At 45.9% G+C, this 17,847-nt stretch overlaps 2 protein-coding genes across 3 annotated transcripts in view; one reads left to right on the top strand and one right to left on the bottom strand.

The window, feature by feature from the left end:
- The window catches only part of pkn2a (protein kinase N2a), a 99,856-nt gene that overhangs the window by 46,949 nt on the left and 35,060 nt on the right, over positions 1-17,847 (bottom strand). For both annotated transcript variants that reach the window (XM_054734021.2, XM_070541810.1), the window contains exon 4: positions 3,633-3,787. In XM_054734021.2, the coding sequence (XP_054589996.1) occupies positions 3,633-3,787 (155 nt within the window). The remainder of the gene's footprint in view (positions 1-3,632; positions 3,788-17,847) is intronic.
- The window catches only part of gtf2b (general transcription factor IIB), a 124,915-nt gene that overhangs the window by 99,175 nt on the left and 7,893 nt on the right, over positions 1-17,847 (top strand). The gene's annotated exons all lie outside the window — the stretch shown is intronic.

Genomic DNA, 17,847 nt, shown 5'->3' with positions numbered 1-17,847 from the left:
GTTAGGAGAGGAAACATGAGTCACGTTAGCAAGTCTGGTTTGCTGTGACTGAGAGAGAGTAGCGAGCGAGCGAGCGAGCCTGTGGCGGATGAGAGGAAAAAGGTCAAAAAGACATTCTGGGCTTAGTCGGCTGGCTGTTAGAAACAGAAGGACTCGTTAAATGCTCCTCTACGAATGTTTATCCGTCTCAGACGAGGACCTCGCCTGGCTCCGACCGTGTTAAACCTCTGTAACGCGTTTGGTCCTCAGCCAGCGCCTCGGTCACCCAGGAAACCCCTCATGAGCTGAGGGCGTAGCGTGACCAAATATGGTTATTGAGGGCGTTTCCGTATGTAAATGGCTGATTGGATAGGAGCACCTGGGTACACACAGGTGGGGCCACAGCATGTTTCACAGATCAGGACTTTTACCGTTCGTAAGAACATTCTAGATTTCATTCATAGGAAGGAGCACAGGAGAGTTTCTAGGAACGCCTGAAGGTCTTTAGGGGGCGCCGTGGAGCCATTTCCTCCCACTTCAGCTCAGACCACTGAAACAGGAACATTAAATCTAACTAAATAAGACCTGGGCTGCTGCACTGGTTCCTGATGAGAGGCTCTGTGTTCTCCAGCCGCTCCAACATGAAGCCACGACGTAGCAGTTAACACGACCCCAACTAAATACTGTTTCCCTCGGCTCTGTGGATTAGGAGTAACACATGGGCTTTGTGAACAAACAGGTGTGTGTGTGTGTGTGTGTGTGTGTGTGTGTGTGTGTGTGTGTGTGTGTGTGTGTGCGTCAGCACCTCCTCATGTTTCTCCGCCCCTACAGAGAAACTGTGGGATGCACACCTGCTGGTTCCCACTCACAACCGTTTCCTTCAGTCACAAAAGCCGAGCTGTGTGTTTTAGGAGGTTTATGGACTTTAGAGGTGCTAGTCCTGTCCTCATGTCTCCATGTTGTGGAGGCACAGCCCTTCTACTCATCTGTTTTACTGCGTCGCTCCTTCAGCTCAGCCTTCTGCAGAGTGTGATGTAACAGACTGGACGTGTGGCGTGATGAGGACAAAACAGCTAACAGTCTCCATATAAATGATCTGCATATAGCGCGTGTTGCTGCGCCTTGGCATCCAAGAGAAATAAGGAGGAGAGCTTCGACGGGTGTAACTATTTATTTGCGTCAGGCTGTACATGCACACATCTCATTCCCAGGATCGCACCGAGCACCTGGTGCCGGTGCAAACACCGTGAAAACTGAAAATACATCATTTACAAATTAAAGACATTCGCTGACAAACATCAGGAGCAGCAAACAGAAACAAAGAACAAACACCTTGCTCCTCTCGCCATGGGGTGCAATCAAAGTAATGCCACGCAGAGGCTTGGCACGGCAAGACCATAGACTAAATGTACAAGCATTTGTTAGGGCGACACGTTCCTATTTAATCAATTTTAGTCAAAAATACCCGCACTTACGTGGAAGTTTGGTCTGCTGCAACACGCCAAGCCAGGTGGAATGCCAACGCCACGTCCACATCCGGGTTAACGCCCACTTATATGTGATTGAATGAGTGACGTTGACAATCCACCTGTTTGCAGCCATTTACAGCGCCTTTCCACTGTACTACAGGCGCGCGCACACACGCACACACACACACACAGACTGTATTATAGCACAGCCGAGAACACGCTGCGATGCTGACATCTTCAAAAAGCTGCAGCTTCAGTGGCTACCGTTGTTCTGCCAACGTTGACACGGATCTTAACTCTATCAGACTCTTCAACCTCTCACTGGATCAGGCAGCCATCCCATCCTGTCTGAAATCAGCCACAATCATCCCAGTACCGAAGAAGTCTCCCATCTCCAGCTTAAATGATTACCGCCCTGTGGCCCTCAACTTCTGCTTGTGAAATAGCGCCTCCTTGATCTGCCTTGATCTACGGTCGCCATGTCATTGGCGGAGCGCTGCAACAGCCGGCTTATGTATATGCATGAGGTCCACAAGGCACTTTGCATTGACTATTTATGGCAGTAAGTGTGCGTGGCGAGGGCGGGATGTGACTAAAAAGCAGCTGAGAAACATTCTAGATAGTCTCTGATTTATGAAGCGGAGATTGCGTGCAGCTGTGAGTACTCCATGTTTGATAGATCACACACCTGCTTGGCGTAAGTACTTTTGTTTTGCTGAGCTTAAGTACGGTTTTAGTAAGGTTTCTACACAATGTCTGATAAATGAGACCCCTGGTCATTAAAGCTTCTTTCTGGAGAATTTCTCCTATCCGATGGCACCATCTAGTGGCTGACAAGCATATTACACAAATCCTCTGTTGTTTTAAGATGGCGACTTCACGTTTCTGTTTATAAATGTGCTTCTGTAGCCGACAAACAGCTAAAACACGTAGTTTTACGAGTATTATTCTCATGCCATGTTGTGTTCTCATATATTTATAATTTAGAGACTTTTTTTGTCCGTGAAAAGTTCATCAACTCTGCGTCAGCCGAGGTATTCCTTAAATGTGAAGCGTCAGTCTAACGCCATTGGTTAGTTCTGGTCAGCGCTCAGTTTCCTATTGCACAGAGCTCTGCCGGGGGGGGGGGGTGCTTAGCAAAAATAAAAATAAAAAGACGTATTGCTTATATCACAGTACATGACAAGAGAATAACTTTTACGAATTTCTGACAAATCATACATCATTTCTGAAAGAGGAAAACTCTGGAAAGATGCTTTAAGCCAACCAGTAAAAAGTTTCCTGTATAAGGAACGCAGCAGGTTGCATCGAGTCACTGACTAGTGTCAGAGTCTTTACAGCAATCCTCATACTAAGGAAGCATGCAGCGACAGTGGAGAGGAAAACTCCCTTTTAACAGGAAGAAACCTCCAGAGAATCCTGGCTCAGTGTAAGCAGCCATCCTCCACGACTCATTTAAGTGTCTTTGGTTCTCAGCCGTTCAATCCATGCTATCAACAGTAACAATATTATTGGTGTTTTATAAATAATACGTAGGAAAACATCCATAAGTGTAGGCCTGTCTGTCCGTCTAGAGAGAGATGAGGGGCGACGGGCTTTTCTGATCAGGAAACGGCTGGCAGTGAATGAGTTAATAACTTTTATCTTTACGCTAAAGCAGACCCTCAGAGCTGTCCATGGTCCCTGCCTGCTGACGTGTGGACCAGCCGTGCTGCAGAGGCGGACCTCGGTGTGTTCTGCCTGTTCCTGACTGAAGACTGGAAGATGAAGCTCTTCAACCTGGCCACCATGCCTCTGGTGAACACAAGTCATGTTTGGTTCAGGAGCCTACCTCCATCTGACTGCAGCGTTTCTATTAACAGTTACAAAGTTGTTGATAAGTGACCATCTTGTCTTTATTACAGGACGGCTCACAGCTGATCACAGCTAATGACGGTACATTAGAGCATCCTGCTGCAACAAGCTCAACCTTTATTAATGACTCGATTAGTCCAGTTGTTTGTGGCAGCCCTGATTCAAACACCTGAACCCCTCTGAGAGTTGACCTGAGCCTCGACATGTACGATTAGGAAGGTTGTGAGTCTGGATCCACTCTAAGTTCAGTCTAACGGTCTGCTTTGATTTTAGTAGTTTGCAGCCTGACAGGAAGCAGCTAAAGCCTGACCCTCCCAGTGTGGCTCTTACCTTGGAGGAGCCATTGGAGTACATCTGAATCATGTTCTCTGCTCCTTGTTTCACCTTCAGCTCGATGTCGTTCTGACGCTTTAGAGCTGCGAGGCGGCTGCTGCTGGTGCACATTTTTGCTTCACTGTTTGGAGTATCTGGGGTTAGAGGGCATTCTGGGTAGAGAAACAAACAGGAAGAGTTACAGACTCACCTGGAAACAACACTGAAAAGGTTTTATGTGGCTGGATTCAGGCTCAGTAGTGTAGTGTCACCATCACGTCTCCTTGTGAACAAACCCACTTAACAGCAGGGCTTCCACAGTGGCGTCGGCTCTACACCGCCTGGACTGGGCAGAGTGTTTGCAACTGGGTAGCCTGGATTTTTCCTGTGCACAACCATTCATTTTTTCAGCCCTCTTCCCAAGGCGGTCTGCTTTGGGCTGAACAGGGCCAACACACCAAAAGAATAAGCCAGTAGGGGCTTCCCGAACACACGAGTCATTTTCATTCTGGTTACTGAGGGGGAAACGGGCCTCTGACTGAAGCATCTCTGTTTGAGGGAGCAGCATCCATTCAGCCACGGGGCGTTTCTGCTCGGGCTACAAAAATGCCTTCGTGGGGGTTACTGTAGCTTTTCAACCGCTAATACACTAGTCTATGTACTTTAGACCCAATTTTTATGGTTATATGGTACAAAGCCACCAATACTTTTCAACAACTGGACATCAATTTGTTATTTTCCAACAATGTTTTGATGGATATTTCCAGAGATTAAAGGTAAAAACTACTGATTGTCTCTTAAGATTTGGGCCACGTTTATGCAGTAATCCTCAAGTTTATTCATACCCTAAAGCCGGGCGTACACTGTGCGACTTTTTCACTTTTTTGAGCCGATTTTCCAGTCGTGCGAGAAGCCACGACATCGGGGCGAGTTTTGCGCCGAGCGGTCGTGTAGTGTACAGGGGTTACGAGAGGTGATTAACACCACGTGACCAGCTGCCGATCAGCAGTCGTGAGGTCGCAGGGACTTCTGGTGTGTTTAATATTTCGCTCGTCCCTCGTGAGGGTATCGCACTGTTGAAGCGGCGCTGCGAGCAGCTGCGACCCAAAAAGCATCAGAACCGCTCACGGCGCATGCGCGCGCGATCCTGCATCAACGCCGGCCGGTCGCTCGCTATTTCCCTAATAACACACGCTGTTCGTTTTTATTTCTACACATTTTTTTACTCACAATGATTGTCAAGAAAGCGTGTTTGTCGTGTTCGTGTCAAATTAAACTGATCACAAAACACAGATTTACTTTCTTTATTTCGTTTTCCTCATCCAACCCCCATAAATCCCTGTGTGTCCTCCTGCAGCACTCCCGAAGGACAACAGGCAAAACAAGACAAAAAAGTCTGACGTGTTGAGTAAAAACTGCTATTTTTAGCACATTTTTAGGGCCGACGTGTTGCTACCAGACGTACAGTGTGAGCAGTCAGGTCGCATGCGAGAACTGGGTCGTGCAGTGTGAGCACACGACTCGTGAGATCTGCTCTGCGAGGAAGTCGTACAGTTTGAGCTGAAGCTGAACGCTGCGAGTGAAAAAGTCGCACAGTGTACGCCCAGCTTAAGAAAACACAAAATTTACACAAGTCACTGAAATCATTCGAAAGTCAAAATATAACAAATGAAAAACACCTCAATTATAAAAAGGCTAAATAATTAGAATTAGAAAGCTCTACTGCCTTTGTTCAACAGCAGAAAGTGCTGCTGGCATAACGAAACTGCAACGGTCCTGGTCCTAATATTTACATAACATGGGTAAAGAAATGAGAAAAATCATAGGACAAGTAAAAGCACCATCAATAACGATGGTACCAAATCCAGTACTTTTTAAGACACCGACTGAACTCCGGAGAACCGACTGAGTACAGATTCACGTCACATGAAAAGGTGCCATGTTTCGGTACCCATTCTTTATAACAAGAACTTTCGAGACAGCGATTTGTCAAGAAAGAGAGAAAGAAAGAAAATGATCTTTTATATAGCGCCTCTCAAGATAAAAATCACGAGGCGCTTCGGAAAAACAAACAAAAAAACAACACACAATTGAAGTGTAAAAAAAGATTAAGAAAAACAAAATAAAGATCAAAAATAGGTTCAGAATGAGAAAAGATCTGAATGTCGTAGGGCTGTGTAGGCTGACACGGCTCTGCAATATGGTGTGGAAATCGGGGGCGGTTCCACTGGACTGGTAGCCCGGGTTGTGTTCCAACTAGGGGTTGTATCAACTAGTCGACTAGTCAACCTCACTGCTCTGTAGTGACTTTTTATGCCTGTCATCGACTAGTCGCTGTCACGTGATAATGACAAGATGCAGTCCTCGGAAAAGACAGCAGGTGACGAGCCCCTGCGCGTCTGGATCGAGGCGGAGGCAACGCGCTGTGCCAGAGCATCGGTACTGACACCCGCCGTAAAACGGACATTTGACCGAATTGTGACCTTTACCCTCTTGCAATTTAACCTTCCCCTCACCCCCATCCTAACCTTAACCAGCTTGCGCATGCAAAGCTCTGATTGTTGACGCGCTCCAGACATCTGCGTCCTGAGCACGGCCACAGTAACATTATCAAATCAGGTGTCGCCACCTCAAAAACTAATTTAACACGCGATCGTTCATGTCGGCTCATTTCCTTTTATGTTTTCTGTCTTTTATTTTTGCCTGATGCACCCCGCTGCTGTGGAGCGGAGCGCATCGCCTTGTCCTCCGGTGACGCACCTCACCGGTGCGGCCGGCGAGCAGGGAGCACTTTGCTGTTTTAGCGGTCGGTAGATCTTTTAGAACTGCAGTTCAAAGGTAACTCATGAGGTGAATATATATGAACCCAGGTAGCAGTTTCTCTTTAGGATTGAGAGGAGATGCAGGAAGATAATAAACAGACAGGACAGAAAAATAGTCAAATAAAAACAAGTTAGTTTTTGTACCTGCTGGTTGCAACAAACAGACACCATTGAAGGTAATCAGAAGTGAGGAACAGAAAATGAAATAATTATTTTAATGTTTAGAGCAGCAGGAACTCCGAGAGGCTGCAGGCGCATCAGTGAGTTTGCGGCCACTGCGCAGGGGGAGGGGGGAGAGGACTGAAGCAGGGGGAGGGGGGAGAGGACTGAAGCAGGGGGAGGGGGGAGATGGCTGAAGCAGAAACTACCGTTGTTAAAAGAAATGTGTTTAACTTTGAAAATGTGGGCGCAATTTTAATCGTCAAAAACTCCAGCGAACCAACCGACCCCCCCCCCCCCCCAGGTGTATGACGTCATCAACGACTAGTCAAAGTCGACTCGATTTTCATTATTTGACTGTCGACTTTTAAAAAATTTAAGTCATGCAACCCCTAGTTCCAACTACAGAGGGATCACACTCCTGCGCCTCCCTGGTAAGGTCTATTAAGGGGTTCTGGAGAGGAGGGTCCGTCGGATTGTCGTACCTCGGATTCAGGCGGAGCAATGTGGTTTTCATCCTGGCCGTGGAACACTGGACCAGCTCTATACCCTTAGGGGATCCTGGAGGGTGCGTGGGAGTTTGTCCAACCAGTCTACATGTGTTTTGTGGATTTGGAGACGGAGTTCGACCGCGTCCCTCGGGGGGTCCTGTGGGAGGTACTCCGTGAGTATGGGGTACCAGGCCCTCTGATATGGGCTGTTAGGTCCCTGTATGAGCGGTGTCAGAACTTAAAGTTCAACCAGATTTATTTTATAAACCCAGACATCACTTCTGTTGTGAGTCACTTAATTAGGCTCTGAACATCTAAGAACATGTTTCATCAGATCTTTTGTACGTTCTTGCTGTGTTTGTCTTCAAATTCCATTTTTGGTTCTTTCTTAAACACAGATAAGTCGTCGTCGTCTTCCTCCGCTTATCCGGGTCCGGGTCACGGGGGCAGCATCCCAACTAGGGAGCTCCAGACCGTCCTCTCCCCGGCCACCTCCACCAGCTCCTCCGGCAGGACCCCAAGGCGTTCCCGGACCAGATTGGAGATGTAACCTCTCCAACGTGTCCTGGGTCGACCCGGGGGCCTCCTGCCGGCAGGACATGCCCGAAACACCTCCCCAGGGAGGCGTCCAGGAGGCATCCTGACCAGATGCCCAAACCACCTCAGCTGACTCCTTTCGATCTGGAGGAGCAGCGGTTCTACTCCGAGTCCCTCCCGAATGTCCGAGCTCCTCACCCTATCTCTAAGGCTGAGCCCGGCCACCCTACGGAGGAAACTCATTTCGGCCGCTTGTATCCGCGATCTCGTTCTTTCGGTCATTACCCAAAGCTCATGACCATAGGTGAGGATTGGGACGTAGATCGACTGGTAAATCGAGAGCCTGGCTTTCTGGCTCAGCTCCCTCTTCACCACGACAGATCGGTTCAGCGTCCGCATCACTGCAGACGCCGAACCAATCCGCCTGTCGAACACAGATAAGGTTTTTCTTTACCTTGCTGGCGGTTTCGTTTGCGGCTGCAAAGGTAAAGAAAAACCTTATCTGTGTTTAAAAATGAACCGAAAATGGAATGTTTCATCAGAGTTCAATCTCAGTTACATTACGTTACCATTCACAATCATCTGTCCATCATCATTAGTATTAAAAATATAGTAGGGCTGAACAATTTTGGAAAATAATCTAATAGCGATTTGTTTTCTTCAATATTGTAATTGCGATTTCATTCACAATTATTTTCTCAAGGGGCTTTTCTCATTTTTCAACTAACGGAAGCAAAAAAAAGATCTATGTAACTTGTACTGAATATAAACAAGTTTATTTGTCTACACACACATAAACACTCACAAGTAAAGACAACATCTTGTATTTGAAGGTGCAATGCTTTGCAGCCAGGAGCACATCCCTTGAAGGAGAATAGGTATTAGCATCAATCAACTGTGAAAATATATTTGCAGGAAAGAAGTGTGTCCTATTTATTGAAGTCTTTTGTGTTTAGTTTTTGACGTCTTGTCCATGCAGAGCTTCCGTAGTTCAGTTACGTTCACAGCTGCTAGCCAAAACTCAGTGGAGTTGAAGTAGTTTTCTAGCTTTACTAAAATATCTGTCTGTACTTATTTGATTAATGGCAGTTTTTACTTTTATTAGACTCCAAATGTAATAATTTGGCACGTTCCTAATTCGTAATTTGTAAGAATCTATTCGGCGATATTAGCATTAGCATCCCTACAGGTTTTTCAATGTATATTAGCATTGTGCTAACCACTCGCTGCCAGTCAAATCGCAGCCTTTGCGATTCAAAAATCTCCTTTGGTCACATCGCAATTTCATTGCATATGCAATTAATCGTTCAGCCCTAAAATATAGTAATAAATAGATTTCTATTAACTAAATTCTTGCCTCTGTGTCAAATTATAATAAAGTGTTGGTTCCCTGGCAAACCCAAAGGACCTATTTACATCATCAATAAACGAAAGTTCAATAATATTGATAATCCATATTTTTATGGTATATTGCATTTTGTTGAATACCTTTATATTTCATTGATAATTTACTAAATGTAACCACTTACAAACCGTTACAGAGCTTAAGGGTTAATTTGAACAAATTCACTACATCAATATTCATTGTTGCATGGGCGACAACACTAACGTTGCACAATTTACAGCAGCCATTTATTTTGGTTACTGTCAGCTGTAACATACACCTTACAACTTCTCCATTTATCCACACAACAGTCCATAAAAGAGCTGTTTTCCTTAGCATAACACAACACGCGTTCTGAGTAAGAATAGTTGTGATAGGTGGAGCGCTACGTCAGGCCCACAAAAAGTCTGAATTTCTCCAAAAATGTGTCACCCATCGTCATTTGTTGGACATATGAATATCAGTGGAAATCCTCTGTCAGGAATCTTGGCGTGACCTTTGACCCAGCTCTCACCCTGGATTCTCATGTCAGTTCTCTTGTTTGCTCTTCCTTCTTCCATCTCAGGAACGTTGCTAAGCTGAGTCCCATTCTGTCCCGCTCTGAACTTGAGACAGTTCTCCACACCTTCATCTCCTCACGCTTAGACTACTGTAACTCTCTTTTCACGTGTCTGAGCAGAACCTCCCTGAACCGTCTACAGGTGGTTCAGAACGCCTGTGCTCGGCTTCTGACCAAGTCCTCCAAACACACCCACATCACCCCGCTTCTCCTCCAGCTTCACTGGCTGCCCGTCAACTTCAGGGTTCATTTCAAGATCCTGGTTCTGGGGTCTCATTCATCAAGCTAGCTTACGCACAAAACGGGGTTGGAAAACTGCGTAAGCAACTTTCCGTTGACTAAGGACCTGGCTTACGCACATGTTGGACATGGAGAGCACCTGCAGTGCTGCTGCTGAGAAGATACAATTATGAAATCCTGCAGCATTATCACTTGTACCGCTTCGTTTTCACACAGAACAAGACCCCCCCCCCCCCCCCCACACACACACACACACACACACACCCCACATCCATGCAGCCTGAAACACATAATACAGAATGCAGAATATCAGCAGGGGGACAGTCTGAGACAGAACATCATGCGTCTGTGACAGTGTGTGTGTCCCGTCACTGTGACCTGATTGACCCTGGCTACTTGTACAGGGGGGATCTCTGTTTGGGTGACTGGTTAGCGCGCGTGACTTTAGCCCGGGAGTCTGAGGATCGAATCCCAATTGGACCATTTTTTTTATATCTGCCACAGATCTCTCTGAAGAAGTCAGCATTGACGGCTTCAGCAACGCTGTGCCACTCTGTGGATTTTCTCTTATTTGTTTAGCAAAAGCACTTCCTTTCATTTCTCCACCTCACCCACAGGTACCTCAACTTCTACTTGTGAAATAGCACCTCCTTGATCTGCCTTGATCTACGGTCGCCATGTCATTGGCGGAGCGCTGCAACAGCCGGCTTATGTATATGCATGAGGTCCACAAGGCACTTTGCATTGACTATTTATGGCAGTAAGTGGGCGTGGCGAGGGCGGGATGTGACTAAAAAGCAGCTGAGAAACATTCTCGTTAATCTCTGATTTATGAAGCAGCGATTGCGTGCAGCTGTACGTCCTCCATGTTTGGTAGATCACACACCTGCTTGGCGTCAGTACTTTTGTTTTGCTGAGCTTAAGTACGGTTTTAGTAAGGATTCTACGCAGTGTTTGATAAATGAGACCCCTGTCTATAGGGCCTTACATGGACAAGCACCATCTTACATTGGTGATCTTCTTAGTCCCTACACCCCCAGCAGGTCCCTGAGGTCCAGTGATCAAAGCCTACTGGTTGTGTGCAGCACCAGACTAAAGGTCAAAGGTCACATATCATCTGCTGCTGTGACCCCCAGACTCTGGACCTCTCTCCCCCTGAGCCTGAGATCAGTGGACTCAGTGGTCTCCTTTAAAAAGCAGCTGAAGACTCACTCGTTCAAGCGTTGGCGTAACCTTCATCACCTTCTTATTCTGCCTTTCCTGGGATTCATCTCATTCATTTTCTGTCTCCCTTTCCTTACATTTATTTAATCACAATCTTAAATTATTTTTGTCATTTTAAACACATTCTTTAATCATTTTGTTACATTTAAAAATGTTTGTTTTTATGAAGCGCCTCGTGATTTTTATCTTGAGAGGCGCTATAAAAGATCGTTCTCTTTCTTCCTTTCTTTACATACTAACAAACCTGACGGGCGAGTCTGGATGGGAGCTGCAGGTTTCCAGTAACTATTACTGTCCTCAGCTGAAAGGTAAAGAATAACCAGAACCCTTCTGCAGGAGCCAACACAATCTGGCTGCTAACAGAAGCAAAGCAAATCCCTTTTACTAAATCAGGAAGTAAGTGCCGGTTCTCGCAGCTTCAGCGATCCAGACCTCTTACTTCTGGGTCTTTTTGTTGAGTGGCCCTCGGACCGTTACTATCGAGTACCCATGGCCTAGGGGCCGACCAAAGTTTGGTCCTTCTTCATCATTTCACATCAACCAGCAACATTCCACTGGAGTGGCCTCAACTTAAGATAACCATTTAGCAAAAAACCCTCCTGTCACTTCACCCACACACACACACGCACACGCACACGCACACGCGCACACGCACACGCACACACACACGAACACACACACGCACACGAACACACACACACACACACACACACACACTTCCTAAGGTCAGCTTTAGCAGGGGAATGTGGCAGCAACAGGCAGACAAATCCCATTCATTTGCTTCCTGAACTCATCCAGACAACTGTTATTCCATAAGGCCAGGGCTGCAACAGCAGGGAGAGGGAACACTCACAGCTGTTGTGGTTAACGCTCTCTCTCCAAATTCCATTGTTGTTGACAAACGCGCGGGAGCAGGCTTTCAACAGCCAGAGAGGAACAGTCGACAGCTCAGTGCAAGCGCTGCTGGAATGTGGAAAGCGCCACTGTCGGCCTCTGGAGAGTGAGTCACCTCAAAAGACCGAATCTTTACTCTGTGATTAAGCGGTCCTCACGCAACACAATACACACAACACAACCAAACACACTACAGATTAGGTCAGTTATCCAGCCGTCTCTCGAGGCTCAGACCTGGTAGAGTGACGGACTCTGTCATGGGTTTCACACGGAAAATGCAGATGGACTCTTGCAGGGAGTGCTGTATAAGCCTGGCGGCCAGCCAGGGCTTCCCTTTCCTCGGCCCCCCCACCAGGTCAAGCGTCACTTTGTTTTTGTATGGATTTTTTATTCTTATTATTATTGTCCCCAATTTCTAGGTGGGCGTAAGAATCAGGAAATGTCAGGAAAAATCTAACCAGGCAGTCTGATAGAAAATCCCAACCGCTACTCATAAAGAAATCCATACCCTAAAATACCTAGGTGGCACTACTGCAGAGGTCAATGCATTTACGCTGATAACCCCCAAACCATAGGCCTAACATGCAAAAACTTTATTGTCCCGTGATCCTTGGATGATTCAAAAACGTTTACCGTACATTGCCCACGCTCACTTACATTTTTTGCTATATTGCAGTGAAAACTGAAAATAAAAATGCTTTTTTTGATTCAGCTTATGCTAGCAGAAGAACGAACAAAAAATGTTTTAACAAAAAAAAAACAGAAAACATTGAACCCTACAGCAAACACAGTAATAATATTCTTTAAAGACATAACTGAACATTTTCTTAGAGTGTAATACGAGTTCTAAATGTATATTTTTGACTTAGAAAAAGACTTGACTCGGATCACATGACTGACACGGACTGACACGTAAACGCGGAGCATTCTAACTAAACAGCACCAGCTACACGGCTTCAATCAAGCAGCTGGTGGTCTCTATTTTTAGTTCTGATACCTTTGTAGTCCTCGTAGGGAGAAAAACAGCGTTCTTTCCTTTCCTTCTATTCTCATTTATCTGGCATCAATTAACTGGGGCTGCCTGACACGGGTGAGCCTTGCTCCTCAATCCTCACTTGATTTAGAGAGGACTGAATCCACCTGAGCTTTGCTCGAGAAACCGAGAAACCCGGTGCAGTGGAACCCTGAAATGCAAATGAACACGCCCCGAAAATTCAAAACCATGAAGCCAAATACAAAGTTTAGGGCAGAACATGAACCAAGTGATTTTTATTAAGGTGGGCGCACCACCTCACCCCTGCCACATGGACCTCAAGGGATAAACCATCAATCCTGCTCAATGGTCAACTTTCCTCACAGGGTCACCCATAAAGACAGTGAGAGGGTTAATGTTACCCTCTGATCTCTATCAAGGTAGCGCGACTCCGGGTTGTGAACAACAACAGTCACCGTGTCTTGTCAAGTGTCTTGCCCATGTGTGTCTGATCTCTGAATTGTGTGTACTGAAACTCTAACTTCCCTCTGGGATTAATAACGTATCTTTGAATTTGAGTTGAAGATGCACTGACTGTGGTTGTAAGGGCTGATGCAGACTTCTAACCTCGTAACACCAATTCTGATTCATCTCAGGCATTCAACCACCAGAATACAATATGTCCAGAAGGAAGATCTGTTACTGCTAGGGAGAAATAGCGAATAGTGATAATGAGTTCATGGACTGAGGAAATGTCAAGGATTTCCTGCTGCTGCTTGGCAGGAGAAAAACTCTTTTCACAGGAAAACGTGGTTAAATCATGAAACTTGTAGGGTTAGGCAGGCCGGACAGGAGGTGACAGAGCCCACAAACCATAATACCTTGGACCTTGGAGCGTGTGAGACTCCCAGATGGAAATGGGCCTGCTCTTCGGATGGCACTCCTCAATACCAGGTCTCTTACAAATAAATCCTTTGTACTGAAGGATTTCTTTGAAGCACGAGTGTTTTTACTTCTTACGGAAACTTGGATTCGGGATGGTGAGTCAGTGGTCTTCTCTGAACTTCTCCCAGCTGACTGTGCGTTTCATAGCTCCCCTCGTCTGTCGGGCAAAGGGGGAGGCTTGGCATCTGTTTGCAAATCTAAATTTCGATGCCGAAACATCCCTTCAAATGCTTATCCGAGCTTTGAGTCTCAACTATATGAAATCCAGTCTGATGTTGTTATACTCTGTGCAGTGATCTATCGGCCACCTAAGATGGATAAGAACTTTATTGCTGATTTTTCTGATTTTATGGAAGGTCTCGTTCTTAATGCTTAATGGGCGGCATGGTGGCGCAGTGGTTAGCACTGTTGCCTCGCAGCACGAAGGTTGCAGGTTTGAAACTCGGCTGCGGCCTTTCTGCGTGGAGTTGCATGTTCTCCCCATGCATGCGTGGGTTTTCTCCGGGTACTCCGGTTTCCCCCACAGATCACAACATGCCCTATAGGTTAAAAGAATTGTAAGTCGCTTTGGGTAAAAGCGTCAGCTAAGCACATAAACATAACGCTGGAAAGCTTTTAATTGTTGGTGATTTTTACATTCACGTCTGCTGTGCAACTAAACCTCTGGTTAAGGAGTTTTTGCAACTACTTACCTCTTTTAACCTTATTCAGTCTGTGTCAGGCCCTGCACATGAAAAGGGCCACACACTGGATTTAGTATTATCTCTTGGGCTTGATGTTAAAGTGACTGAAATTAGTGACTCCCGGTTTTCAGACCACTTTCCTGTATTACTCAATGTATGCGTGGATATCTCTGATCCGGGCTCCGTCACAGCGTTGCCGACGCCTTTTGAGCTCACAAACTGCCTCTCGTTTTATTGCTGCTTTTAACGAAGCAGTTTTTTTAGCGCAGATGGACTGTGGCGACTTATCAGCTGATGAGCTCTTGGATCGTTTTAATTCTACATGCACTGACGTTTTAAGACTGTATTGCCCCCTTTGGAACTCGGTGCTGTGCGCGTGCTCCAGAACCATGGATGAATGACCCTATTCGTTCTCTCAGACGCGCCTGCAGAAGAGCTGAGAGAAAATGGGAAAAGGACGGCCTTCATGTCTCGCTGGATATCCTTAGGGATGCTCGTGCTGAATACCAGTGTGCACTAAAACAGGCAAAGACACAGTACTTTTCTATGCTTATTGTAAATAACTCCCATAGGCCTCAGGTCTTATTTGGTGTATTGAGTCGTCTTATCTCCCCTGGTGTGTCTTCTTGCCTTAAGTTTTCTGATCTGTTCTGTGAAAAGTTGAAGAATTTCTTCACAGATAAGATCACCTCTCTTAGATTATCTTCCCCTTCCTCTCTGGTGGACACAGCTTCTTCACAACCATGCTCAACTGCTTTTGACCAGTTTGAGCTGCTGTCTCTTTCTGACCTCTCTAAGGTGGTTCACCAGTCAAGACCTTCTTGCAGCCCACTGGATAGTATCCACCCGTCACTTTTAAAAAATGTTTTTTCTACTATTGGGCCGATTATTTTACTCATTATAAATACTTGTTTATCTGCTGGTCATGTCCCTGCCGCCTTTAAACGTGCTGTTATTCAGCCGCTCTTAAAGAAACCTAATCTCGATCCCATGGTGCTCTCCAGGCCCGGAGTGGCTAATCGGGAGGGTCTGGAGAATTCCCGGTGGGCCGCGCGATGTTTAGGGCCACATGGGCCGGTGCTCTCGTTTTTGTTTTTTATCATTTTATTTTTATTTTTTGGTGCCGGTGTTCAGTCATGGCACTGAGGCCGCCGGGCTGATCACATACGCTCCTCCCGGCTGTCTCTGGCTGGATCTACCTGCAGGCTGCAGCTCGTTTTTTTCCCCCGTATGCGCCTGTGCGCACCACGTGACCACGCAGTTGACGGAAAGATGGAAAGTAGAAAGAGCAAGGGTGGCGCGGAGAAGGCAAGAATTAAAAAGAGGAAAGCGTTGGAAACAGATGCAGCCAAGGCCGGATTAACCATATGGGCAACTGGGCAATTGACCAGGGCCCACGAACTCTAAGGGGCCCAGGGCAGCAAGCGCACGAGCAAAATACTGTAGGCATGTCTGTAATCTCCTGCTTTATATTAAACTAGGGTGACCGTATGTCCGGTTTTCCCCGGACATGTCCACTTTTCACTCTCTGTCCGGGCGTCCGGACTGGGGGTCCGCGGTCTTATTGATGAAAATGTCCGGCTTTTCATCCAGGAGCAGGGATCGAATTATGGGGGAGCTGTATATCTTACACATCCAGGGGAGCCGGAAACAAGTTTTCTATCTATATTGCATCATTTGTGGACTCTTCTGAGCAGAGAGCACAGAGAGCGGCACAGCGCGTTCTTGCGCAGCGCTCCAGGCAGCTGCTTCCAGCGCACGGTCCATTCTCAAAGTGGCGCAACCAAAAAACTATAATTAGCACACGATCATTCATGTCCGCACATATTCTCTATTTTCTGTCTTATTTGTGCCTGAAGCGCTCTGCTGCTGCGCAGCTCATCACCTGTGCTGCGCGGTGCTGCGGTGATTTCACCTCACTGACGCAGCATCGAAAGGCGCACTCCGCTTTGCGGTCAGGAGATCCATTTGATCTGCTCAAAAGTAACTGATGAGGTGAAAAAGTAAGAATCCTGGCAGCAGTTTTTTCTGGAGAGTTTAGAGGAGATGCAGGAAGATGAGAGACAGACAGGACAGGAAAATAGTTAAATAAAAACAAGAAAACAAAACTAAGTGTGGAAAAGTAAAATGTAGGTAGATTTATCTCCACTACGTGTTTCTACCTGTATAAAACAATAAGTTATACACATGTAATATCTATACATCTGATACAATTCAAATCACCTTCAAAACTCAGTCAAACACCCAGGGCCGTTTCAAGACATTTTGGGGGCCAAGGCAAAATGACCCCCCCCCCACCCACCCCATAACTGGGCTCCCCAGAAGCCTCTGTGTAATTCACACCCTCTCCAGAAGCATTAGTTATACAGTGTTTATAAAAGCTCCTCAGACATTACTGACATGTTCTAATATTATCAGATGAAAAACTAAATTATCAGACATGCTGTCTCATCTGCTGCTTTTCTAAACTTGTAAAAAGTAACAAAACCATCTGAAAGCCACCATTTGTGGATTCTCTGAAAGTTTCCATGGAGTGTGTGACAACTTATTTTTTCATTGATCCTATCGTCTAATCTCACAGCTGAAACAAGCATCCTTAATAATCTGTGCACAGGAAGCTTACCAATGCTGAAGTAAAACAAACGGTATAATAATTTATTATTATTAAAACCTTGTTGCAGCACTAAAGCAGAAAAATTAGATTTTCCAATACATATGCTAAATATTTAAATATGACTTGTTTTAGAGCCCTTTTATTGGCAGAATCTGATATTAATTTAGTTCTTACAAAAAAATGGGTCCCAGCGTGGTTTGTGTGGCGTTGCCATAGTGTGACGTCATAGGCACAGATCCCCTGTCCTCTTGTTTGGAAATGGAAATATGGTCACCCTACATTAAACAAACTGTCCACCCGGGCTTTTGCGCTGCACAGAGACGCTTCGCTGCCTACGACTGAACGTCAGTTGAGAGTCAGTCTCATGCAGACTGACCAATGAAGAGAGGGCCTCAAGTTAAGACCCTCTCCTCATTGGTCAGTCCACACAAGGTGGGTCAAAGGTTACTCTGGGCGGGTTACGTGTTGTCAGGCATTCAAGTATTGAGTATATTTACTGCATATTACAGTAATATATCCTGTATGTGACCATATTATGGTGATCCTTGGGTCGTGATGATGGGGCCCTTGAATATTGTTGCCCAGGGTACAACGAAGTCTTAATCTGGCCCTGGATGCAGCTAAATGTGCAAAAATGAGCACCTTTTTTTTCTCAAACAAGCTCGCGGTCTTTAACTTCAAATGAAGATAAAACGGGTAAGGCAAGTC

Source organism: Nothobranchius furzeri, chromosome 11 (genome assembly GCF_043380555.1).
Source record: "Nothobranchius furzeri strain GRZ-AD chromosome 11, NfurGRZ-RIMD1, whole genome shotgun sequence".
Classification (NCBI taxonomy): Eukaryota; Metazoa; Chordata; class Actinopteri; order Cyprinodontiformes; family Nothobranchiidae; genus Nothobranchius; species Nothobranchius furzeri.
The sequence above is the reverse complement of the archived record's forward strand: the minus strand, read 5'-3'. Positions and strand labels throughout refer to the sequence as shown.